This window comes from Trichoderma aggressivum, assembly GCF_033847375.1.
Source record: "Trichoderma aggressivum f. europaeum strain CBS 100526 chromosome Unknown scaffold_003, whole genome shotgun sequence".
In the NCBI taxonomy this organism is placed as follows: domain Eukaryota; kingdom Fungi; phylum Ascomycota; class Sordariomycetes; order Hypocreales; family Hypocreaceae; genus Trichoderma; species Trichoderma aggressivum.
The window spans coordinates 657,209-681,331 of NW_026946369.1; the positions used below are offsets into that span (position 1 = coordinate 657,209).

Sequence of the window (24,123 nt, forward strand, 5' to 3'; positions counted from 1 at the left end):
ATCTTCCCTCTCCTTTTCTCTCACTCTCATCGTCAAGAATCTTTCAAAGGCTCACCGTATTGGTTTAGCATTTCAACTGCTAGCAACCAGCATCATGGCGGACGCGGTTTTCAATCCCAACTCTGTCAACCTCACAGACATTGTTGACAATGAGGGAGACGTCAGAGAGATCATCTGCTTTCTCAACGCCGGCGATAACGACTACAATGGACAGCTTGGTGCACGTATTTCGGCCCTGTTCGTCATCTTGATCGCTTCCTCGGCAACCACTCTGTTCCCTGTCCTGGCTTCTCGCGTTCGACGTCTGCGAATCCCCCTCTATGTGTATCTCTTTGCGCGATACTTTGGTTCTGGAGTCATCATTGCTACGGCATTCATCCATCTCCTCGACCCTGCCTATGAGGAGATCGGACCGGCTAGCTGTGTCGGCTTGACCAGTGGCTGGGCTGAATACACTTGGCCTCCTGCACTGGCCATGACTTCAGCCATGCTCATCTTCCTGCTGGACTTCTTGGCCGAGTACTACGTCGACAGAAAGTACAAGATGGCACATGTCGAAGTCGAGGGCACCATTACAACGGGCTCTCCTGCTCCTCACTCTCATCAAGGACTTCACTCGGCTGACCAAGATGGCGCCATTCCTCCCTTCAACCAAAAGTCCGAGGAGCATGCCCACGACCACAGCCACGCTTCTAGCGATAAGCCTGCTTCCAGCGATAATCTCGATGTCGAAGAGCTCAAGCACCTTGATGGCGACACTAAAGAATCGGTCATGGGCTTTCAGTCTCAGATCGCTGCATCTTTAATCCTTGAATTCGGTGTCCTCTTCCACAGCGTCATCATTGGCCTCAACCTCGGTGTTGTCGGCGACGAGTTCAAGACTCTGTACCCCGTCATCGTCTTCCACCAAGCCTTTGAGGGCCTGGGTATTGGCGCGCGCCTGAGTGTCATTCCCTTCCCCAAGCGCTTCAGCTGGATGCCTTGGGCTCTCTGCCTGGCCTACGGGCTGACAACCCCCATTGCCATTGCCATTGGCCTCGGTGTGCGAACTACCTACAACAGCGGTTCCTTCACTGCCAATGTTGTGTCTGGTGTCCTTGACGCTATTTCTGCCGGCATCCTCCTCTACACCGGGTTCGTCGAGATGATTGCGCGCGACTTCCTTTTTAACCCCTACCGCACGCAGGATAAGAAGCGACTGGCATTCATGCTGGTTTCTCTCTACCTCGGAATCATCATCATGGCCCTGCTGGGTAAGTGGGCTTAAGGACCACATGAAGGAGAACGTGTAGGATTCGGGTTTGAGATGTTTAAAAGGGGATAAGGAAACGGTTAAGATACCCGGGCGGACCATTAGAATACGCGCATGCGCATACATGTAATCATGCAGAACCTGTGAGATACGCATCTACATAGGCATGCATTTTCAGAATGCACTAGGACATTACGAACTTTAGAATGCTTTGGAACTTGAGTAATGCAGCACACAATATTTTAATTCTTTCTTTTTCCCTTTCAATGCTTACATACAACGTGCTATGACAACCCATCCTAAATGGTGTAAACGAGCTTCACTCCGCTAACCTTGTCGTTGCGCAACTCATCCAAGCCCACCAAGACTCCCTCGAGGCCGCTGCCGCCGCGGTTGACGTCAAGCTTGGCCGCCTTAGCCTTGCCCTCCTTGAAGAGCTGCTCAGACAAGTCTCTCCACTCCTTTGCGAACTCGTTGTCTTCCTCGCTGCCGGGGAATTCTTTGCCGTATCGGTTGAGGGACTGTCCCATGATTGAATAGGCGAGAGTGCTGGATGACTCGATCTTGGGGTTGATGCGGCTGATGACATCCGGGTCCACTGGGAGGAGCAAGCCTAGCTTTCCGCCCTTGTCTGAGAGTGCCGCAGCGCAGATCTTGGCTGAGGGGAGGAGGGAGATGCAGTCCCAGGCGACTGTCAGCTCACCGTCGGCAGCAGCGATGATGTCGTCGATGACGGTGGGTGATCGGTAGTCGAAGACGACGTCGGCGCCCAGAGACTTGAGGTAGTCGAAGTTGTGGGGGCTGGATGTGGTGATGACTTTGTATCCGGCCAGCTTGGCGAACTGGATTCCTAGGAGACCGGAAGCGGTGCTGCCGCCGTAGATGAGAATTGGTTCGGGCGTTGAGACGGGATCTGATGGAAGCTGAAGTCCTAGGTTCTGGAACAGGCCTTGGCCCTGAAGAAGACAGAAGACGTTAACGGGTGATGACGAGTCGTGTCGAGTCTTGACTTACGACTGTGAAGATTGAGACTCCAAGGGACGCTCCCTCCTCATCGCTCAAAGGGTTGTGAAACTGCACATCTGCCTGAGCGACGATATATTCTCCAAAGGCGCCATCCTCCTTTTCAAGAATGTTCCTAAGAGTATGGCGTTAGGCAATTGAAACTAATAGAGTTCAAATACTCCCCAGGATAGAGAGGATTGTGTGTAAAGGATCTAAAAAAAAAACTCACACTCCGGGACAAAATCCAGCAATTCGATCGCCAACCTTGAAGTTGGTGACTCCTGCGCCAACTGCCACAACCTCGCCCGAAAAGTCGCATCCGCTCCTTACACCATTAGTCTTGGGGTCATCGAGGTCGATGTACTTCCAGTCCGTGGGATTGATGGCGACGGCCTTTGTCTTGACCAGCACATGGCCGTCTCGGAGCTTGGGAAGCGGCACCTCATCGATGATGGCAACCCCAGCGTCTTGCTTTACGATAGCCTTGGCAGTCTTGGGAAGAGCCATTGTGAGATGAGTAAGGCGATTGATGTATGTAATACAGGAGAAAGATGGATTGATCAAATGAATAAGACGGGTAGTGCCGACAGAGGATTGCTTCTCGAAGGGTTATGCAAGGCGGTTGTACTTATAGATGCAGTAGTGTGTGCGGATCGTCCCGTTGAAGAAGGCATGCCGACTTTTGCGGTGGATCACTGATTACTACTTGTTCGAACAGCATTGGACAAGTGTTGATTGCGCCACCGTTAGTGAAAAGGGCAGAAATAAACGCAAGTCTGCATTTCTAAGCGCCGAAGAAGCGAGGGCTAGCACGATTAGGAAGCCAAAAACTCTATACTGGAGAGGTATGTAGCATTGAGAACGACCCAACGTGATGGGACCTCTGAGACCCCCTTTGATCGCCGTTGATCGGACCGCTGTCTGAATTGGGTAAACTGGACTCAACCAATAAGAAGATGGCACTAGTGACATGCCTAAATGCCGAGAGTTTCTTATGCCGACTTGACTGAGCCAGATCGTATGATCGATGCTAGGAAACGCCTAGGCGGAGATAACTTGGGCTCTTGATGTCAAAGAGCGAGTTTGATCCAGCTTCAATAGTGCGATTGAGCTCTCTTCGGCGATGAATAATTGGACAGTTTACAAAAGCTGAGGATGACAAATGACAAGGCCAAAGGCATTATTAAGTTGTCAGAATACAACAGGTCAGTCAGGTTACAAATCGCCGTCTATTTTCGGCAGTTCGGCTGAAGATGGCACAACTCATTGAGGGGTCACGGCTAACTAATAACCTCGCTTGAATATTTGTTTACTATCCATTGATCTGTATAAACTATCTGTTACTATATAAACTTGTAAACCCCGTTCAAGTCATCTCCGCAGGAACGATAACCTCTTCTCTAATTTGGGGCGCAAGGAAGCCCATGGCTAGTGCTTGATGCTAATGCCAAATCAATGCCACGCTGCATTTAGCCGCTGTAAGAACCTAAGCGTGGAGCGCTAATCGCGCTGATACTCGTCAGTATTTAATCGGTCTGGTTCCCGCCTGAGCTGAGCGCCATCTGCTTCATGGTTCTTTTGGTTGAGGCTGCGTCAGTGCGTGTGATGTGTAAGTTCTTTGCTGCATGGTCATCTCGGCGTCATAATGAGGGCAATGCGGTCAGCTTCCGCTAGTTATCCTACGGAAAAGATTATCCGTCATTGGGCTGAATAGGTTGAGACTTTTACATAAGCAGACGTCTGTTCTATGAAGAGGGAAGTTGTTCTATTGATAATATACAAAATGAGTATCGAGACTCAAGGAAGGCAAAAGATTAGCTCGGCTAGGAGTGCAATTGCCTCTTCATCGTACAAACATGCCAGCGTACACAGCTGACATTGGTTAGTCTGTGGGATGCCCATATGGCATCAGCAGTTGATTTGTGGTCATATACAGTTACAAGTTCCATGAAAACAACATATATGCATATGTGTTTTGGAACAAAAAAAAAGAAAGCGTACAACAAGCACGCATGCCCATGTGCCCACCATCAAAATCGTGAAATGTCTCGCCCAAACACCCAAGACACAAACCAATACACAGGCACCATCAGCTTATTCCGCACACTCATGCTTCTCGTCAGATAAGCTCCTCGCCATACAATCCAGGCAACCCACCCGCGCAGCTCGTCGGCAGAGCTCTGGTGTATCGCCTTCCACCCGCCGAGGTACGTCAACGTACCCCAGTTGCGGAACTTGAAGGGCTTCCAGGCGTTGCTGACGTCGGTAGGGGTCGGGGAAGTTTGGATGCTTTTGTTGAGCTGCTTTGCGAGATGCCCGGCTTGCTGAGAGGCGACTTGTGCTGTTTTGGGCAGTGACTTGTCGTTCTCCATTACGGCGCAATCGCCAATTACAAAGACATCCGGTAGGACGGCATCTGCTGTACCACTGGAAGTATCCTGGTCATTGGTTATACGAGCGCGAAGATAACGGTCTGTGACGATGCCGCCCGTCTTTTGGTCTTTGAGGAGACGGTGATGCGGAGCTTTGCTTTGTCCCGACTCAGAGCCATCGTTGATCGCAAATTCTTTTCCCACCAGCTGCTCGACAAATGGGTTCTGCATCAATCCGGTACTCCAGACCACTAACCCTGCGTTGACCTCCTCGTCGCCATACTCTTTGATCTTGATGCTGAGCCCGCCGTGTGCACGTCCAAGATCCCCGTCAGCCACTCTTACACGCTCGAGATGGTGCTCCGTCCGGACTTGGATTCCCTGTCGTGCAAACGTGTCCATGGCATAGTTTGCCAGCGCTTGGTCGAACATGGGCAACACTTTGGGTGCGATATCATAGACAGTGATACGCACTAGCGGTATCAGCTCTGGATACATATTCTTGAGGTCCTCGTGAATCAAGTCGTGTAGCTCTGCCGCGAATTCAATTCCCGTTGGACCGCCACCCACGACGACGAAGTGAAGCAGGGATCGTTTGTCGTCCTCTGAGAGCGGCTTCGTCGCCATACTGCCGTCCTTGATGCCCGAACGAGTCGGATACGAGCATTGTTCGAAGAGAGAGAGCACCCGAAGCCGGATGCGTCGCGCATCACCTACATCGCGTAGAAAGTGTGCATGTTCTCGGACGCCTTGAATACCAAAGGTCTGACTATAGGCGCCGACTGCAATGACGAGCTTGTCGTACTCGATGTCGAATGTCTCCCCTCTCAGCGGCTGGCTGGGGTTTGGTAATGTTGAGGGTGGCATAGCATCCGGAAGAGGGTCAACAGCATTGGCTTCGACACGGAGAACTTTGCGAGAAAAGTCCACCTCGTCGGCCCATCCTTGATGGAAGCGTACGCCTCCCGGTAGACGCCGGACAGGCTCGAGGACGGCTCGGAACTCCAGAGTACCAACAGACGTCGAGGCCAGCAGCGGCGTGAAGACAAAGTAACTGCGAGGGGAGATGACAATCCGCTCGTACTTGGACGGGTCGAGGGTGCGAGAAAAGGTATATCCTGCCCATCCGGAGCCCAGTATCACAACCCGCTGTCTCCTAGCGTCTGCGATGAAATCAGCGTTAGTAAAGCGTATGAAGTTCTAGAAGAACTAGAGCTATCCTCTTAGGGATGAGCCACCTTTATTCGGCTTTGATACGCTGCTATAGCAGCCATTGATGATTTGGGGAAGACGTTTCTGGCCTCTACTAGGCGTGGCCCGGCATAATGAGCATGTGAATACGCGTAGGTTCGGCATGTGTTGCATAGAGGTACCGGCAACTATTCTGAACTGCGCAACAAGCAATTGTGACTACCAAGACACTATCAAGCAATTGGCAAGTATAAGGCAGAGTACATGAAGGAGATTGGAAGACTAGACTTGGTTTTTTACTTGTCGCGTCAGGGTGATGCTGACGTGGCGTCACCTAGCATTTCTTTTATACGGGTATGCCAATTTTCATAAAATTGAGTCATGACAGGCTGAATTTGCCTCAGGCTGAGGAATCAAGAGCACTCTTCTAGTCTGGACTTTCTGGACTCAAAGTTGATTACATATTCACAGATGGCTTGCTCTAGGGTTACGTTCGGCAGTGATGCGCTCCCTGTCTATGCAGGTACAGGACTTTAATTTACATGCTGTACAATGATCGCAGGGCTAAATATCGCACGAGAGCAGATCCCTCGAGATGCTCTCCTTTTCCAGAGCTCTCAACAGCCAGCCTCGCCGGCATTCTCGAATCGGAGTAGCGCAAACCGGGTCTTTTCAGCTCTTCCGTGAATTTGTCGTGCCTATCTGAACAGCTGTGGGGGTACGTGGATAAAACGGGAATCGATATAACCCGAGATACAACGACTGGTACGACAAGCTGAACCTGGGTCACCCATGTACATGTAACCTGCACCTGTACCACGTACAGCTAACCTTTTGGCGCTCAGAAAGATGTACGTGGTACAGGTGCAGGTTACATGGGTGACCCAGGTTCAGCTTGTCGTACTACTCAGATACGACCCGTTAATCCTGGCAATTGTGCGATACAGTACGGAGTAGTATCGTTTCCGACGGCTCTCACAAGGCGGCAAGACGGCTCTGTACTTTTGGACACATGATGATCTCTCCATCACCGGGTATTTCTGTATGTATCATTATCCCTGCATATCGACACTATTTGCGGTTCTCTTTACCGCTATGTACATGCATGGACTGGCCTCCCTCTCTCCGCGCTTTGTGATACGCGGGGGCGGATATGTTCGTCCTGTACACTTGTTCAACGTCTCACGCCTTCTCCTCATTGAATCAAACAAAACATCCACAGATAAATCAAGACTGGCTTGCGAAGCGCCCTCTGTAGTGCAAAGCGCTAATGCCACGGTTGATTCATTGCCTGATTGCCATTCGTTATCGTGTGACTTGTTGTGCATCAATCTGTCTATCACGGAAAGCCCATTCCGCCGTGTCTTATCTCTTTGCTGCGAGATCGACCGCCATCCTTGATAAGTACAGGGGTGTATCGGTGAGGAGAGGGCGGGGTCGGCGTCGATGTATGTAAGACAATGTAGTATTAGGAAGTAACTAGGATAGACCGCCAACCATATCAGGCTTTCCCTCCTCTACTCTTAAGCTCCGAATCTCCGTAGTAGGAATCCATTCCATGTCCTTTACGTCCCTCATCGCAAGATCCAAAAATGTCTGGTGAAATGGTGGAAAAGAAAGAGAATCTCGACCTGGAGCAAACCCCAACGCTGGGTGTAGCTGAGAAGGGAGAGGTTGTTGACATTGATGCGGATGAAGCCCTCAATGCCGTTGCCGGCTTGGATACGGCTGCCTTGCAGCTTGATGAGGAGACGGAGCGGCGTTTGTTGCGCAAGATTGACCTGAACCTTATGCCGGTGAGTTGAAGTATCAAATATTCGGAAGTCATTCAACACCAGTAAATTAATTGCATACATATCGCAGATCATGTGTATTGTTTACGGCCTCAACTACCTTGATAGTAAGCTTACCTTGCTTGAAAACCAGGACGCAGCATCTGACCTTTGATAGAAACCACACTGTCGTACGCGAGCATCATGGGTCTGAAAGACGACCTCAAACTTGTTGGCGATAATTATCAGTGGCTGTCGAGTTTGTTCTACTTTGGTAAGCAGACTCTCTTCTTTCCATTTGAGTGACAAGTTGACTCATGTGACCTGAAGGGTATCTTGGTTGGGAATTCCCGACAAATCGTCTGTTGCAACGACTTCCTCTGGCCAAATATTCCGCCTTCAACATCATCATGTGGGGACTTGTTCTCTCTCTTTTTGCGACTACGGAGAACTTCGGGGGGGCTGTTGTCATTCGCCTCTTTTTGGGAATATTCGAGGCGGCTGTGACTCCCGGGTTCGCTCTATTTGTATCTCAAGTAAGCGATAACACTTTGCCACTTAATCCCAAGAAAAGAAAAAGACTAACATCATCGCGTAGTGGTATACTAAAAAGGAACAAGGACTCAGGACCGCCATTTGGTTCAGTTTCAATGGCTGGGTATGTTGGCTTGTTGCATTCGACAAGGTACTTGATGCTGACCTTGTCATAGGCCCAAATCTTTGGTGGTCTGGTAGCGTACGGCTTCGCTCACGGCGCCTCGACCTATGGCTTTTCAATCGCCCCGTGGAAGGCAATTTTCGTCTTTACCGGAGTGTTGACTAGCACCGTTGGAATAGTCTTCCTCTTCATCATGCCTGACAGTCAGCTCAACGCTAGATTCCTTACCAAAGAAGAGCGAGTGTTGGCCATTCAACGAATCAAGGCCAACGAGCAGGGAATCGGAAACAAGCACTTCAAGTGGTACCAAGTCAAGGAAGCCCTGCTGGATCCCGCCATCTGGGGCTTTGTTTTCTATGCTCTGGTTGCCAACATTCCAAATGGCGGCATCTCTAACTTCTTCAGCCAACTCATTGTCTCATTTGGCTATACTCCCCAGCAGAGTCTACTTTATGGAACTCCTGGCGGAGCTGTCGAGGTCATCGCCTTGTTAGTCTGTGGGTATTTGGGTGATCGTCTGGGAAGCCGCATCTTGGTGTGCATGTCAGGTCTTGTCGTGGCCATGGCTGGAGTGATTATGATTGTTGCCATTCCACTGGATAAGCCTGCTGGTCGACTCGCCGGATACTATCTCACCCAGGTAAATAACCAGGCAAGATGAAGGCGATTCTTAACAGATGGCTGATGATAATTAGGCAAGCCCGACTCCGTTTGTTGCGCTACTATCGTTGATATCCACCAATGTCGCTGGTGAGTCTCATGGCAGCCGAAGCTTCTCATCTGCATGCTAATATATGAACAGGATGGACCAAAAAGACAACCGTAGCAGCAATGTATCTGGTTGGATACTGCGTTGGAAACATTATCGGTATAAAGCCGTCCATTAAATGCCTCTATTGATTACTCTTATTGACTTGTATCAAGGACCCCAAACATTCCGACCGAAGGATGCACCCGAATATCGACCAGCCGAGATTACCATCCTCGTGTGCTGGGTGGCTTGCCTTGTGGATCTTGTGTTTATCTGGTGGTACTATCGTCGACAGAACCTCAAGAAGAGTCTCTTGCGGGCGGATCCGTCTTATACCAGAAGTGAGAATCAGGAATTCCTGGACTTGACGGATAAGGAGAACCCTGAATTCAATTATTCGCTATAAATGATGTTTGTATTGAGATAACAGAGACGTATTGTTAGTTTTGTCACTGAAATAACGAGGAACTGTGCTGCCAACACTGGCGGCTTTATATCTTTCAATTTCTGGTGAACAAAGAGATTATTATCCACGTTCTGAAAATGATTTATGATCATAATCGGTCTTGGCGGACTCTTGTAAAATCCCGAAGATTACAATATTGGTTTTCGGCCACCTCAGACTTAAGTTAAGTCCGCAAGGTTACAATATTGGTTTTCTGGCCCCTCAACCTTAAGTTAAGTCCGAGAGCATATTGCTTAGCTTAAGACTCATGTAAGATTCTCTCCTTCGATGCTCGGGTGGCGGCGTTTGATATTAGCTAGCACTCTGTAATTAAACATTTAGCCGTGTACCTCGGATTCTGAACGTCAACTTGTCTAATTGGGCGAATTTTGAGCTCACATGTATAAACTGCGCAACTGGTTAAGGGTTATAGACCTCGGATCTTGCCTCGCTAAAATAGGGATCCAATTGGCTGTGTCTATTTCAGAACCAACTATAGTAAGCAGAAACAACGCATTGACACCTTTGTACTCCATAACTAATGACCAAGGATAGTCTTTCTAACCAATTGTAGAACTGCTTACATACATGGAAGTTTTATTGGCGGAATCTGTCTCAGTTGCTTCTCTGTATCTCCGGAGCTTGGCTGTATAGTTTGGTTGTCAGCTTATTGATGCCAGACTATTATGGGGAACTTATGTCAATGATGCTCAAAGTTTTGGGCATCGACGCCCTTTCGATGCAGTGTAATGGGCTAATATCTGCTCATGTCGAATCTGCACGCCCCTTCATTGCGGTATAAAGGCCGACATCTCGTCATTACAACTCTCTATATCTCAAAACCCTAGGCATTGGTTCAGCTTTGAAGAAACAACTCGTCCTCTCCACGGTTCATCATATCTGCGTTGGACAATGGCATCCATCGCCGCTGGCCCCGAGTTTCATGATGCACCTCCTCCGAGCTTCTCTTCAGCGTCAATCATTGCACAAGATGCGCCAGCGCTCCTTGGATTGCATCACGAAGCTCCCCAACTCCACATCTACACAGCATCCAGTGCGAATTATGAGACCCTGAACAGAGTCAACGATAGATCTGTCACGATTCTCCCTGTAGCTACTGTGCGCCCGACTAGTGAAAAAGAGGTTTCTACAACGGTGCGGTACATCGCACAGAATGGCCTGACTTTGGCTATTCGAAACTCGGGTGTAGATCAAGGCGGCCGGAATCTTGCCTTTGGACCTAAAGATGTCTCGCTCGATATTCGCTCAATGGACAAAATAGTCCTTTCTGCAGATAGGCGCGAAGCGATTATTGAAGGAGGTGTGATAGGCGGGAAGTTGCTCAAGTTTTTGGACGATCATGAACTCACAACGCCTACGGCCTTTTCTTCCGAGGTTGGGTACGTTGGTTGGGCTTGCGGCGGCGGCTATAGTTCGTTGAATGGTATAATGGGTTTGGGCGTGGATAACATCCTTGGAGGAAGAGTTGTATTGGCTGATGGGAGAATCATGGACACAGACGAAGCCGGCTGTGATCCCGATCTACTGTGGGCGCTTCGTGGTGGCGGCGCTGGTCTTGTCGGAGTGGTCACATCTCTTCGTGTTCGTGTGTACCGCCGCCCAGATTGTTTGGCCGGGAATATCGTCTTCCCGTTGACAGAAGCGCCTCAAATCGGCCGGCAACTGAATCAACTATATGCATGGAAGAAACCTCCCAAGTTTGCGGGCGATGTTGCTGTCATCGATCCAACTGGGGCCGGCGCTATATTTTCCTTTCTATTCTTCTGGGCTCTGGAGGAGGACCGCAGCGACCTCGAGGAAGCAAAGGAATACCTCGAGCGGGTTCTCAAGTTTGGAACCGTTATAGCCAATACTGCCAAAGAAGGTGAGTTCAACTTTGCTACTCCGTTTCTCATAGGTTCTACGGGGAATACTGACGGAAGAATAGCAACCCCTCACGAATTTCTAGTGTCAATCCCCCAACGTCCACTTCACGACAACCTCATACATTTTCGACTGACAGCTTCAATACCTAACTGGTCAGAAGAGCTGGGGCGCATCATATCGGAGCCGATGCCAACGGTTTCATCACTAATTATTATGCATGACAGCCACGGTGCTGGAACCGGCTCGAGCGCCGTAGAGAGCGCCGTCTTTGCCAACCGTGAGCCGCATTTGATGTTTGGGTTTTTCGCAGCAGCACCGCCAGATGATCAAGAGGGGCTGAAGAAATCCAAAGCATGGGCACACAGATTGATGGAAAATGTTACAAAGGCAGGACTTGTTATGCCGACTCGCTACCTCAACTTCACTCATCCCCTGAAAGGCGATGGATTCAGCTATTACGGAGCGCAGGGACTGATTCGCATCAAGGCAATTAAAGGCCGACTTGATCCCCTGAACCTGTTTACTAAGAATACGCCAGACTTGGCCGAGACACCGGGTGCTTAAGAGCTAGCAACATATTGTTTCGTATAATACTATGGAAACTATCTTAAACTGCTTCTGCAAACTCAATCTCTTGTGCTTTGTCGCCCTTTTCGCCTGCCTGTATAATCTCGGTTTCTGCTACAACGTCGATTTGAGCGGACGAGAATTTCCATGCTGGAACATGTCTTTCGAACAATACGTCCAGCTCTTCGTACGTTCGATTTTTTGTCTCTGGGAGCCTGAATACTGCCCACATGGTTGTGAGGACCCCAAGGCCGAACCAAATGAACGCCGTCTTTCCTTTTAGATTGGCTTCTGTGGGATTAATGAGATAAGACTCTGCAGTATTGTCAACAATGTTTACGACGTTGTAAGCGTTTCGAGCTAGAGAGATTGTTTGTGATCGTAAACGCGTGGCAGAGATTTCAGCAGCCAAGGCAAATGACTGAGGGCCAAGAGTGGCTGAGTAAATTCCCAGCCAGAGCATGGCAAGTGCTGATTGAGCCCATTGAGCTGATGATCCCGCTGCGTATGATAGGCAGCCGATGACGAGTAGGTCCAGCGTTAAGAGGCCCAGGCCGGTGATTAAAAGTGTTCGGCGCCCAAAGAACGTCATGAGAACCCATGACAAGCAGGTAGCAATGAAGGCAAGCGCAATGCTTCCGAGATTCAGTTTGTATGCATCAGCAGACGGTAGCCCTGCTTGTGTGAAGAAATAAGATGCGCTGTAACACATTGCCTCTCCAGGAAGTGTCTGCGCTGAGAGTATCATGCAGGCTATTTCAGTTCGACGAAGGTTGGTGCCCTTGAAACAGTCGCGATAGCTCGACTCAGCCTGAACCGCCTTTTCAAACTTGTCGGTATGGACCATCATGGCAAGTTTCTGCTTGACTTGCGTATCCGTCAATCCAGATGACAGCTTGCGGATAGACTTTTCTGCATCAGCCAGCCGGCCTTTGCGTACAAGCCACCATGGCGAGTCTGGAGCCAAAAGAGCAAGAATGAATAGAGGAATCGGCCACGCCCATTGAATGGCGAACGGAATCCTGAATGACCACACCGTGTCATTGTTAACCAGACCTTGCAGGACTCCGGCAGCCACGAACTGGCCAATGACCCAGCAGATGTTGACAAAAGAAGTCAAATAGCCTCTCAGAGCCAAGGGACACACTTCTGAGGAATATGCAGATCCCATTATCGCAAAGATACCCCATGGGATGCCGACCAAGACTTGACCAGCTGTGAGAACCTGAATGGACGGAGCAAAGACGGTGATGAAGATGAAGGCCGACATTACAACAAGAGCAGTCATTGTAACAATACGATGACCGAATTTCTCTGTCACGTAGCCGTTGACGACGAGGCCTATAATGGCACCGCATGAAGAAGCATTGATAAGTCCTGCTTGCCAAGCTCCTGTGATGCTTTTCTGCCCTAGATTGGAGTCATAGACGCCGTATTTATCGACAAACGAGGGGTACGCAAATAAGCTGCCAATGAGAATTGTGTCGTAGCCTTCCATTACAATAGTCAGAGACATTGCAATGGCCCAGAATACTGACGATGGGTAGCGTTTGAAGGCCTCTTTGATGGATAAAGAGTGCTCATCGTCTGTCGCTATGGCTGCTGCCGGATCGATGTCCACGAAGACATCTACAGCATCTCCACGCTCCGGTGTGACAGTCATAATGATTTAGTCAATGAAAAATACTTGAAAATGTATTCTCGTAGGAGATAATGACCGTTCAAAGAATAGAGAGAATAACTCTCGCATCTCACATGTAGAATATTGTAGGTTTCATACCAAGTTTCGGATGGCACCCTGTTCTACCTACATATATACCGATCGAGTCTACTGACATTAGTCTATGAGAATGTCGGAGAAGAAGACCCCATGCGACGTTCCCCAGATTCCCCATGGGGAAGCCTAAAACTTCCCCCCCAAATCTTCAGATTTACGCCAGCGGGAATCAGGTCCGAAGGAGCCTTCCGGTATCGCCAACGCTTAGATTTGGGCTGGATTTTCGGCTGGCTAAATGGCATGCCAATTAAGCTTTTACCAGTTATTGAATGCTTACTGTTGTCCTTGATTAGGTGTAGATGTGATGCATGAATGCATTTAATTTAGAGAAGCCTCATGACAGGTCTCATCAAGATAGATACGCGTAATCACAACCTCAAAAGGCGTTTCCATCTACTCAGGTATTTTATGCCCAGAAATACATTGATTTGACTCAGTTACGGCAAATCAGTGATCTCATTCCATCTGAATACCTATTGAGTTCATGTATGGATAGATCACCTCCCACACGTGTGAATGCCATCTTCACACTAGTTCGTTGATGAAAGCGGAGATCACGCCGTCGGACTTGATAAAGTCGGTAATGACTTCGGTAGCCAAGTTGGGGGTCACACGAGTTGGATTTGAACGAGCTGCATTATCGATGGCTGTGGGGATAAGAAATGTGCTAACACGACCATCGAACCATAGTTCGGCTAAAGTCATCCTTCTCGTTGATTAATAGATATGTAATCCAGTCCACATGTGCAGAATGGCGTGCCGATCAAGCAGCTGAGGAGTCAAGATACGAACAGTGGTTACATGTTTTGTCTGGTGTAGCAGTTTCACAAGCAGCTGGCTTGACGGGGACGATCAACCAAGAGAGCGCCTCTGTTAACAAGATTCACAAACCAAAAGCCTAGCAAAGAGTATATAAGACTGTCAGATGTGTACGGCATTCAAATATCAGGAACCTCGGCCAAAGCGATGTTAACTTGAGACTCTTATAATAAATAAAATCTGTTGAAGGATTGGACCTAGTTTCTTGTTGTATCAGACTACGACGTACTAGAATACGACGAGTCTGGGGTAGTTGGGTACTACAGCTCTCGGTCTACCACCTCATTGGATACAGTTCAGCGCCCCTCCTCTCCCGGGATTAATCATGGAGATTGGGCCTGCGGGGAAGCCTCAAGCATTAATTGCGGAGAAGGCGTTGCCATCCTCTTGAGATGACGGTTCCGAGACAATGAACATCTCCGGTCTCCGATCCCGACTTACTCTCACAATTAGTGCATTCTCTTCGCGTTTATTGAAACCATAAGTGTGAGAGAAAGACCGTTGCAATAGAGAGTTTAGGCGTACTTGGCGCTACATGCGTTGATGAGCTGAAATCTTTCCAAGCGTTACATTTGAGAGCTACACTTATCATGTCGAACATACCAGAAGATTACCTCGAAAGAGTTTATGCTGGAGTACTCGGCAAGCTCATCGGGGTATATGTTGGACGGCCTTTCGAAGGCTGGACACACCAGAGGATAATTAAAGAACTTGGCCACATTCGGGGCTATGTCCATGAAAAAGTCGGCGACCCTCTTGTTGTCACGGATGACGATGTCTCGGGCACATTTCAGTTCGTCAGAGCACTAGAGGAACACGGCTATTCTCCCGACATCTCATCAGAAGACATTGGCCAAACATGGCTGAACAATGTTATTGAACATCGAACAATATTCTGGTGGGGAGGCCGAGGCATGTCGACAGAACACACAGCCTTTTTGAACTTGAAGCGAGGAATACCTGCGCCACTTAGCGGCTCTATTAAAACAAACGGCAAAACTGTCGCCGAACAGATAGGCGCACAAATCTTCATCGATGGCTGGGCATTGGTTGCCCCCGGCAATCCTACACTAGCAGCTAAACTTGCACGCGCTGCCGGTTCAGTAAGCCATGACGGGGAGTCTGTATACGCAGCTCAGCTGTGGGCCGCAATGGAAGCAGAAGCCTTTGTATCAAAGGATATCAATCACGTTCTCGACGTTGGTCTTTCTGTTATTCCTAAGGACTCTCTCGTTGCCCGTGTGATAGGCAAAGTTCGAGAATGGGTCGCGGAAGATGGAGACTGGATGAAGACTCGTCAGCGTATCGAAGGTTCACATGGGTACGACAAGTTCCACGGAGTTTGTCACGTCATTCCCAATCATGCTATTATGATAATGGCTGTGCTCTACGCCAGTAACGATTTCGACGAGGCAATGCACATTATCAATACTTGCGGCTGGGACACGGATTGCAACTCTGGTAACGTGGGCTGTCTTGTTGCCACGATGCTTGGACTCTCTGCGTTCCAGGGACCGTATGACTGGAGGGGCCCTTTGGCAGATCGTGCTCTGATCTCAAGCGCGGATGGTGGGTATTCCATCAACAATGCTGTCCGAATCTCATACGATATTGCAAACATTGGTCGACGTCTGGCTGGCTACAAAACACTTGAGCCCCCAAAGGGCGGTGCCCAATTCCATTTCAGTCTTCCAGGGAGTACCCAGGGCTTTCAACTTTCACGACCGTCTGGTGCCCAGCAGAGCATCTCAGCTACGCTGCGGCAACGAGTTGACGGCCAATATGGTCCCGGGTTGGCCATCGATGTGGAGAACTTGGGCCAAGAACAAGACCAGCTTGAAGTCCTCACTCAAACCTTTACCCCCAAAGAGGTTTTATACATGAAGACATATGAGTTGATGGCATCACCACTGGTATACCCTGGACAGACAGTCACAGCCAAAATAAGAGCCAGCAGTGAGGGTGACGGTCAGGTTGTCGCTGGGCTGAGGCTGAAAGTATACAGTCGGAATGATGAATTGGTCACAATCGATGGACCCTCCGCTACATTGAAACTAGGAGAGGAATCCTCATTGACTTGGACAATCCCGGACGAAATGGATAGCCAGCCTATCCAGAAAATCGGCATTGCCCTGAGTCCCAGCACGACAACTTCCTATAAAGGTACCATTTGGCTTGATAGCCTCTCCTGGATCGGTGTGCCGAACTCGCTAGTTCGCAAACCTCTACAGGAACCATGCGAATTTTGGCGGCGAGCCTGGGTCAATGGTGCCGATAACTTCAGCAATTCATCTTTTATCATCGCCCAAGGGCAGGGTGAAGGCATTATCACCTATGGTACACGAGAGTGGGATAACTACAGCGTCACGGTCCCCAACTTCATGATCAAATTTGGTGCTCCAGCTGGTGTAGCCATAAGGGTCCAAGGCCTCAATCGTTACTACGCCGCATTCTTCACTGAGGACAGGAGAATTACTTTGGTCAAGGCGCTGGACGCACAGAGAATTGAACTCGCAAGCGAGGCGTTTCCGTGGGACCTGGATCAAAAGTACAAAGTGATACTAACGGCATATGATGACTTGATCCGAGTTCGTGTTGGTGATGTGGATTTACAGATCACTGATAGTCAGTATGCATCGGGAGGTATCGGACTTGTAGCAACAGATGGGTGTGTGTCGGCGGATTCTTTTGTAATTGCGCCCAGTAGCTCGGCATAAATTTCAAGTTTAGAGTTGCAAGATAAAAGATTGAATTGAGACTTGCTTTCTTGTTCAATCTTCGAACTGTCTTCCTCTGGTATGATGGATTGTGTGAGACCTAGCATCATAGACGCTTCAGAAGTAAATGGTAGAGACTAATACGGAGCATCCGTAGTTCGCATCTATTTGTATTTTTAAGCATGTATAAGTACGATATATCTGCTATTTCCCCTCTTTGGATCCAATATTTGGTTCGGTCCGTAGGCAGTCTGCAATGTGCGACTGGAAGATGCACGCAACTAAGTCAGTTCGAAACCTCTACGAAAGCCTACCCCAGGACCGAAACTCAAGGTATGTATGTACATTACTTTAGAAGAGTTAGACTAGGTTGCTCAACTAATTCACCAAAAGATTTTTCATTTGTACACTAAAAGTAATCAAGCGGAGGACGGAACGTTTGACAAAGCCTTGGATCGCACATGGAACCCCTGTTACCCCAAGATCGTATCCGACATCCATAGCCGTTCCTTGTTGACGCAATACCCGACCCGAATTGCCGGTGTTCAGCTGCAGGACATGAGTGGAAGAAGTCGGGGTAATCGAATGATCTCTTCTTTGAGTTGTAATGAGAGTTGATTTGTTATTGAGAGCAGCTATAACATGTTCGCATAAAACCATCATGAATTCTTGAGTTTCGGGGTTGCAACGACCAATTCAAATTGTGTTTTGTATTCTACTCAATATGCATGACCTCAAGAGCATCCCAACAAAGGCTTATGTTGTTGAGAAGAAAGGTGCCCCATTTATTCTCCCAGACATTTTACTTGACGAAATACAGAGCCATGAGGTCCTTGTGGAGATCTTGTACACCGGCCTGTGCCATACAGTCCGTATTGCCGACTAGTTTCGTGCATTTGTATACTAATTTGTAATAGGATATCGTGGTTCAACATGGCGGCATGCCCGTTGGTGGCTATTCCGCCATTCTAGGCCACGAAGGTGTTGGGGTTGTGCGCAAGATTGAATTCGGTGTTTCTAATCGACGTTTGCTTCCTGGTGACATCGTGATCCTATCATTCCATACGTGCCAACAGTGTCGATATTGCCAAGAGGGGAAACTCGGAAGTTGCACCCGTATGACAGAGATCAACTTCGTCAAAACGGGCCGGGCTGGTCCTGGAATGAACTCGCCAGCCTCTCCTCCAGATGGAACGCCGGTTTTTGCGCAATTCTTTGGGCAGTCCTCTTTGAGCAAATTGATGATGGTTCCAGAGATATCTGTGGTGAAAGTCGAGTTGCGTCTTGAAGATAACCTCTCCTGCTTGCCACCGTTATCATGCGGCTATCTGACTGGAGCAGGAACGGTGTTCAATGCACTGCAGCCGAAGAAATCCGACACGGTTGCAGTCGTCGGAATGGGTGCTGTGGGATTCGCAGCTTTGTGCGCTTGGAGTTGCGCAGATTATAGCCATCGATGTGGTTGATGAAAAACTTCAAATGGCAACTAGCCTTGGGGCTTCTCATACTATCAACTCTGGCGCATTCCATGATATCAACGAGGGCATCCGAAGTATCTTCCCAGATGGAGTTGATATGATAGTCGAGACAACAGGAGTGGCCGTTCTGGCAGAGACATCAGTGAAAGCTCTGGCTCATGGAGGAGCATTGGCTCTTGTTGGCGTGCTGCCTCCAGAAGCAGATATCAAGATCAATGAGTTGGATGTGTTGGTGTCTTGTAAGAAGATTGTAGGCGTTATTGAAGGATCTACCAATCCTCACGAGGTATGAGATATCAACCTGTGTACATGTAAATATCTCTTACCGACGCTTTTTGCAACAGATGATTCCGCGGCTTGTTGAGTTGTACAAACAGGGCAAATTTCCTGTAGACAAACTGTCTAAGGTCTACCCAGCCGAACAATTGGACCAAGCTTTGGAAGATCTGAAGACTGGAAAGGTGAGGTTGATGTTTTCATTCATTGTTAGGTATACGTAGCTCTATGAGACGGAGAATATTGCCAGAGGTGTTGAAATGACTAATCTTTGGCAAATAGGTGATTAAGCCAGTTTTGTCGTGGGAAAGCGTGGCTTCATCTGAATAGATATAAAGTGATGATGGGCTCGCCAGTGATCGGAGATGCTGGTTGGTAAGGGACAAAAATACATCGGGTCTGAGGCATCTTCATGACGTTGATAAGCTCACGTTCACAGCACGCGTGTCTGTGTAAAGTAAAAAGAAGAGAAAAGAAACTCTGGAGAGCAAATCATATGCCGTGTCCTCCGTTGAAGATTGAACTTTTGAGAAGAAGTAGAGGTGCAGCCTCAAACACGTGCTTTAATCGATAGCCAAGATAAGAGAGTGCCGAATATGCGAACGTGAGATTGTGCAGATCGCCACATCGCCGTTAGCGCTGAAATGGCCCGATCGTGCAGTGGATGGAGATCCCCCGAGGCGCTGTAATCCAGCGAATGGCGGTAGCTCGCTTCACGATCGGAAGCCACTAGCCGAGCCTCTGTGGCGCCATGACCTCATGCATTTACAGCGGGAACCTACAGCTGTTTGCAGCTCCTTTGGGAGAATTGCTCCCTTAGTTGCCTCTGTGCCGTCTTGATTTTCTCCCTTCTTCACTTGTCCCTGTTTTATTCGCGAACAGTACATATTCTACAACTGAGGCTCCGCGACTGTACAAGCCAGTTTTCTCACTCTCGCCGCCATTAACAGCAAAAAGTTCTATTTGATGCGCCACAATGGGTGAGGCGGACAAGTACCTGCAGGGCGATCCCCAGCAGCAACAGCAACAGCAGCAGCAGCATCCGCAATACCAAAATCAGGGCCAGAATCAATATCAAAATCAGGGATACAACAATAACAACAACAATTGCGGCGCCTATAATCCTGCATACAACAGCAACCAGCAGCCTGTCAACGGCTACCAAGATCATCCCTACGGACCGCCTCCGCCTTACAGCTTCAACCCTCCACAAGCCCACGACGAGAAATACTCGTTCAACGACGCCTTCAGGCTTGAAAAGCCAAAGTACAATGATTGGTGGGCAGGGCTTCTTGTACGTGTTCTTTCACTGAATTGCATTCTCTAAACATGTCGTGTTGACTAACCGGAGTACTTGTGTCGCAGTTCATCCTTGCTTTCGCAGGATTTGTGGCCATCTCGGGTCTCGCGATTCACGGCTATACAAAGGGCTTCGACGGCCACGGCATCTACGATGACATCAACAGCTTCTCATTGAATAGCAATACTATTATACTCTTCGGCTTTTGTCTGGTCATCGCCTTTGTCTTCTCGTACGGCTACGTCTGGCTGGCGCGCCTCTTCCCTAAAGCATTCATCTGGGTCACTGGCATCCTCAACCTTGCATGGGCACTCGGTACGGCTATATACTATTTGATTGTGGGATACTGGTCTGCGGGTATAGTGTTCCTCATCTTTGCAGTCTTCCTCATATTCGCTTTTTGGACCTGGATTGGCAGGATCCCCTTTTCGGCACTGATGCTCAAGACGAGTATTGACGTCAGCAAGAAATACGGCCATGTCTACCTTGTCAGTCTCATCGGAGGTCTCTTCGCAACAGCAATGGCTGCTTGGTTTTCGGTTACGCTCGTCGCAATTTACGTCTCTTACGAGCCCTCGCCCGACAACCCACGATGCTCCGTCTCGGGAAACAACTGTAGTCATGGAAAGGTGATCGGCCTGGTCGTCTATGTGACGTTCGCCATGTTTTGGATCTCTGAGTGGTTAAAGAACACCATTCACACCATTATCGCTGGCGTCTATGGATCTTGGTATTTCTCTCCTCACAACTTCCCCAAGAAGGCAACACGCGGCGCCGCCAAAAGAGCGCTCACCTACAGCTTTGGCTCCATCTGCTTTGGCAGCCTCATTGTGGCCTTTATCCAGTTTCTGAAGCAATTGTGCAGCGTTGCTCGGTCTCAGGGAGCCAGCGAGGGTGGTCTTGGTGGCTGGGCTGCGTATGCTATTTTCTGCATCCTCGGCTGCATATTAGCCATCATCGAATGGGCTGTGCAATTCGTCAACCGGTACGCATTTTGCCACATTGCCCTCTATGGTAAAGCCTACATCGCGTCGGCCAAAGATACCTGGAGAATGATTAAGGATCGTGGTATTGATGCTCTGGTCAATGTAAGTCACACAATCGCATTTCACCAAATCAGCCATCGCTAACAGAGAATAGGATTGTCTTGTCGGCCCAGTTCTCTCTTTCGGCGCCATCTTCATCGGCTATGCATGCGCCCTCTTTGCCTATTTGTACCTCCTCGAGACTGACCCCCCATACAATAGCAATGGAGGCTTCACTGCCGTTGTTATGGCCTACGCGTTTTTGATTGGCTTCCAGATCGGGCACATCTTCACGACGCCTCTCGGCAGTGGTATCGACACCATATTTGTTGCTGCGGGTTGGGATCCCCAAGTCATGATAAGAGACCACCCCGAGCTATATCAAGAGATGGTCAGGGTCTATCCCAGAGTTCAGCAGGCTATTCATTGATTCGAGGCTCTGGACTCGTGATGGACCATTACTTTTCTCAATATACATAGTTTTAATGATGCCAATTGGATGGCATAACTTGACTTCGCTCGGCTAGTGTCGATAGGACATCACTATCATACACTCATAGTGAAACAAGTCTGAATTCCAGAATAAGAAAACTCAATATCTCATTTAAAGGGGCATTAAACTCCATGACTATGCACCGCTATACAAATCTAATATGGTCATTAAAATATGTACTCTCTAAGCGAAATAGATGTAATACGAAAGAAGTCCCTGTCTTGTCTTTCTACTCGTAGCAACTGATACTTTCCATCATCATCCCCAACGTCATTCACCCATCAATTAGTTGACGCTACCGCCATTAGCCAACATACCACAAGGGCCGTTGCTAACGCTCGCTGTAGAGGCTCCCTGTGCTGTTTCATACGAATCGATGCCACTGAACTGGTTTGCGTGGCAGACATTGTCCGTTCCGACGAGGAGGAAGCATGAGCCGGTGGTGAAGGAAATAGAGCCTCGGCAGGGCGTGGCGCTGTTGAAGCAGGCCAGGCAGCAGCTGTATGGGGTCGTGGCGCCACTGACGGGGAGGAAATCGCCTGGTGCGGAGGTGCTGACGCTGGAGATGCCCTCGCCGCCGTTGGCGGTGCTGATGATGTTGGCGGGGCCGCAGACTGCTTGGAGAGTCTGCTGGGGAGCAACGGTTGATTCAGTGGCTGGTGAGGATGTTAGTTTTGGTTGATCTCGTGTTATGTGTAAGAGGGTGATGAGAATCAGCTTACTAGTAGAAGTGGTGGTGGTGGTGGTAGTTGAGTCAACCGACGAGGTGATGGTGGTGGTTGCAGTGGCGGTAACCGTGCTGGTAACCTCACACGGCCACTCAGTGTGAGTGAAAGTCTTCAGGACGGTGCTCGTGGCGGTCTTGGTGATGGGACGGGCAGTCCTGGTGCAAGCCTTGGCAGTGACTGTGACACGCTTGATGACGATGGGCTCGATGATCTTGGTGCAGGTGACGGACTGAGGGTGCAGGGGAGGGTAGAATGATGGGCCACCTCGGCCGCCCTTGCACTGGAGAGTGTTGCCGCGCTCGAGGAGGTTGTTGGCGGAACGGCCCTTGATCTTGGGGACGAAGCCGGGCTCCTGGGAGATGGGGGTGAAGTCTGCGGGAGCAGGGATGGTGGTGGTAGGAGTGGTGGTGACGGTGGTCGTGTCGGTCTCGGTATCGGTCTCGGTCACGGTGTTTGTCGTAGTGAAGTAAGCGGTGTCTTTTTATCAGTCAATTAGTATTTCCAGACCCTTACAAACAATGAGCTGCTGATTCTCACTGGTGTTCGTGATAGTGGCGATATCTGTAACGGCGGGCTCCGTGGTCACTGTCCTGACAAAGGAAGTAACAGTCTTCGTCTTGGTCTTGGTTGGCGTCACGGTTGGGTGAGGAGTGGTCGTGAACTTCTCGGTCCAAGTCACGGTCCTCGTCTTGTAGTTCCAGTGCGTCGGGACATGGCGGTTGACTTGGCGTCCCAGCTCGGTGGTACAAGCGACAAACTCCTCGACGACGGGTATGGGATGGCGGTTGGGCTGGTGGCCGAATGCAAAAGCATTGGAGCTCAAGGCCAGGAGGGAAACGACGGAGTTTATCTTTACCATCTTGGCAGATATCTGTATGGAGGGCTGCTACGTTGAGACGGGTTGCAGAGGAGATCACGAACGAAAGGGTCAGATAGTCTACACGCAAAACTATTTATTTAGTTGCTCCACGAGTTTTATTAGATCCATAGGAGTCGCCATTGTTGTGTTTTTGCCTCCCTCCTCTCTCTCTCTCTCTCTCTCTCTCTTCATCAACCCCATTAGATAGCTTCACGATGCTAACCGCCGCTCCATGGTTCACCCCTGGCTGCTGAATCTAGGTTGCCTGATTAATGCAGGTCCAGCTCAGCCTCACCCAGAATTGGGAAACGGACCGCCAAACTATTGCGGTGCTTGCGCCAATAGCCGAGTTTTTGGAGCAGCTGAAAGAGCTTGTTAGCGTCTTCTTCAGGTGAAGCTATTGACTCTAGACTCTGTTCGTCTGTGCGGTGTAGAATGTGGGTAGCGCCACAGGGGGCAATCTTTTCTTGACAACTTGTGCCAATCATTGGGAATCTCGGGAGCTTTTCTTTTAAAGCCGGACCGGTACTTTATAGTGCCGGGTATAACGTCGATATAATATAACTCTTGGCTGACCTTGGCGATTTACCTCCCCGGATACAAATCGCATCGACAGGGCCTAGAGATGGAATCACTAGGTATTCAAGAACAATCACAGAATTCAGTTGACGGGTAAAACGTCAGGCAGATATGGACAGCTAAGACTTGAATCGTTAAACCTTTAGTAAAGGCCATCTGCGGCCCATGTACA

General features: G+C 49.2%; 10 protein-coding genes across 10 annotated transcripts; 6 read left to right on the top strand and 4 right to left on the bottom strand.

Moving 5' to 3' along the window:
- Positions 1 to 94: 94 nt before the first annotated feature.
- Positions 95 to 1,267, top strand: Triagg1_1318 (uncharacterized protein; the record flags this gene model as incomplete). The annotated part of the gene is made up of 1 exon (XM_062895375.1): positions 95 to 1,267. The coding sequence occupies one exon, from the start codon at positions 95 to 97 to the stop codon at positions 1,265 to 1,267; it is 1,173 nt and encodes a 390-aa protein (XP_062759657.1).
- A 284-nt stretch (positions 1,268 to 1,551) lies between these two features.
- Positions 1,552 to 2,764, bottom strand: Triagg1_1319 (uncharacterized protein; the record flags this gene model as incomplete). The annotated part of the gene is made up of 3 exons (XM_062895376.1): positions 1,552 to 2,208; positions 2,267 to 2,390; positions 2,487 to 2,764. 3 exons carry the CDS (start codon positions 2,762 to 2,764, stop codon positions 1,552 to 1,554), a joined length of 1,059 nt encoding a protein of 352 aa, XP_062759658.1.
- Positions 2,765 to 4,287: 1,523 nt separating this feature from the next.
- On the bottom strand, positions 4,288 to 5,985 carry Triagg1_1320 (uncharacterized protein; the record flags this gene model as incomplete). The annotated part of the gene is made up of 2 exons (XM_062895378.1): positions 4,288 to 5,792; positions 5,937 to 5,985. The coding sequence occupies 2 exons, from the start codon at positions 5,983 to 5,985 to the stop codon at positions 4,288 to 4,290; spliced, it is 1,554 nt and encodes a 517-aa protein (XP_062759659.1).
- A 1,427-nt stretch (positions 5,986 to 7,412) lies between these two features.
- On the top strand, positions 7,413 to 9,407 carry Triagg1_1321 (uncharacterized protein; the record flags this gene model as incomplete). Its single annotated transcript, XM_062895379.1, has 9 exons — positions 7,413 to 7,616; positions 7,684 to 7,720; positions 7,771 to 7,866; positions 7,923 to 8,128; positions 8,191 to 8,250; positions 8,303 to 8,890; positions 8,946 to 9,000; positions 9,053 to 9,118; positions 9,175 to 9,407. 9 exons carry the CDS (start codon positions 7,413 to 7,415, stop codon positions 9,405 to 9,407), a joined length of 1,545 nt encoding a protein of 514 aa, XP_062759660.1.
- Positions 9,408 to 10,358: 951 nt separating this feature from the next.
- On the top strand, positions 10,359 to 11,897 carry Triagg1_1322 (CAZyme family AA7; the record flags this gene model as incomplete). Its single annotated transcript, XM_062895380.1, has 1 exon — positions 10,359 to 11,897. The coding sequence occupies one exon, from the start codon at positions 10,359 to 10,361 to the stop codon at positions 11,895 to 11,897; it is 1,539 nt and encodes a 512-aa protein (XP_062759661.1).
- Positions 11,898 to 11,940: 43 nt separating this feature from the next.
- Positions 11,941 to 13,563, bottom strand: Triagg1_1323 (uncharacterized protein; the record flags this gene model as incomplete). Its single annotated transcript, XM_062895381.1, has 1 exon — positions 11,941 to 13,563. The coding sequence occupies one exon, from the start codon at positions 13,561 to 13,563 to the stop codon at positions 11,941 to 11,943; it is 1,623 nt and encodes a 540-aa protein (XP_062759662.1).
- Positions 13,564 to 15,086: 1,523 nt separating this feature from the next.
- Triagg1_1324 (uncharacterized protein) lies at positions 15,087 to 17,213 on the top strand (the record flags this gene model as incomplete). Its single annotated transcript, XM_062895382.1, has 1 exon — positions 15,087 to 17,213. One exon carries the CDS (start codon positions 15,087 to 15,089, stop codon positions 17,211 to 17,213), a length of 2,127 nt encoding a protein of 708 aa, XP_062759663.1.
- A 724-nt stretch (positions 17,214 to 17,937) lies between these two features.
- Triagg1_1325 (uncharacterized protein) lies at positions 17,938 to 19,297 on the top strand (the record flags this gene model as incomplete). The annotated part of the gene is made up of 5 exons (XM_062895383.1): positions 17,938 to 18,081; positions 18,131 to 18,636; positions 18,704 to 18,977; positions 19,036 to 19,152; positions 19,250 to 19,297. 5 exons carry the CDS (start codon positions 17,938 to 17,940, stop codon positions 19,295 to 19,297), a joined length of 1,089 nt encoding a protein of 362 aa, XP_062759664.1.
- A 646-nt stretch (positions 19,298 to 19,943) lies between these two features.
- On the top strand, positions 19,944 to 21,722 carry Triagg1_1326 (uncharacterized protein; the record flags this gene model as incomplete). The annotated part of the gene is made up of 3 exons (XM_062895384.1): positions 19,944 to 20,261; positions 20,333 to 21,355; positions 21,408 to 21,722. The coding sequence occupies 3 exons, from the start codon at positions 19,944 to 19,946 to the stop codon at positions 21,720 to 21,722; spliced, it is 1,656 nt and encodes a 551-aa protein (XP_062759665.1).
- Positions 21,723 to 22,070: 348 nt separating this feature from the next.
- Triagg1_1327 (uncharacterized protein) lies at positions 22,071 to 23,372 on the bottom strand (the record flags this gene model as incomplete). The annotated part of the gene is made up of 3 exons (XM_062895385.1): positions 22,071 to 22,441; positions 22,508 to 22,990; positions 23,051 to 23,372. The coding sequence occupies 3 exons, from the start codon at positions 23,370 to 23,372 to the stop codon at positions 22,071 to 22,073; spliced, it is 1,176 nt and encodes a 391-aa protein (XP_062759666.1).
- Positions 23,373 to 24,123: the final 751 nt, after the last annotated feature.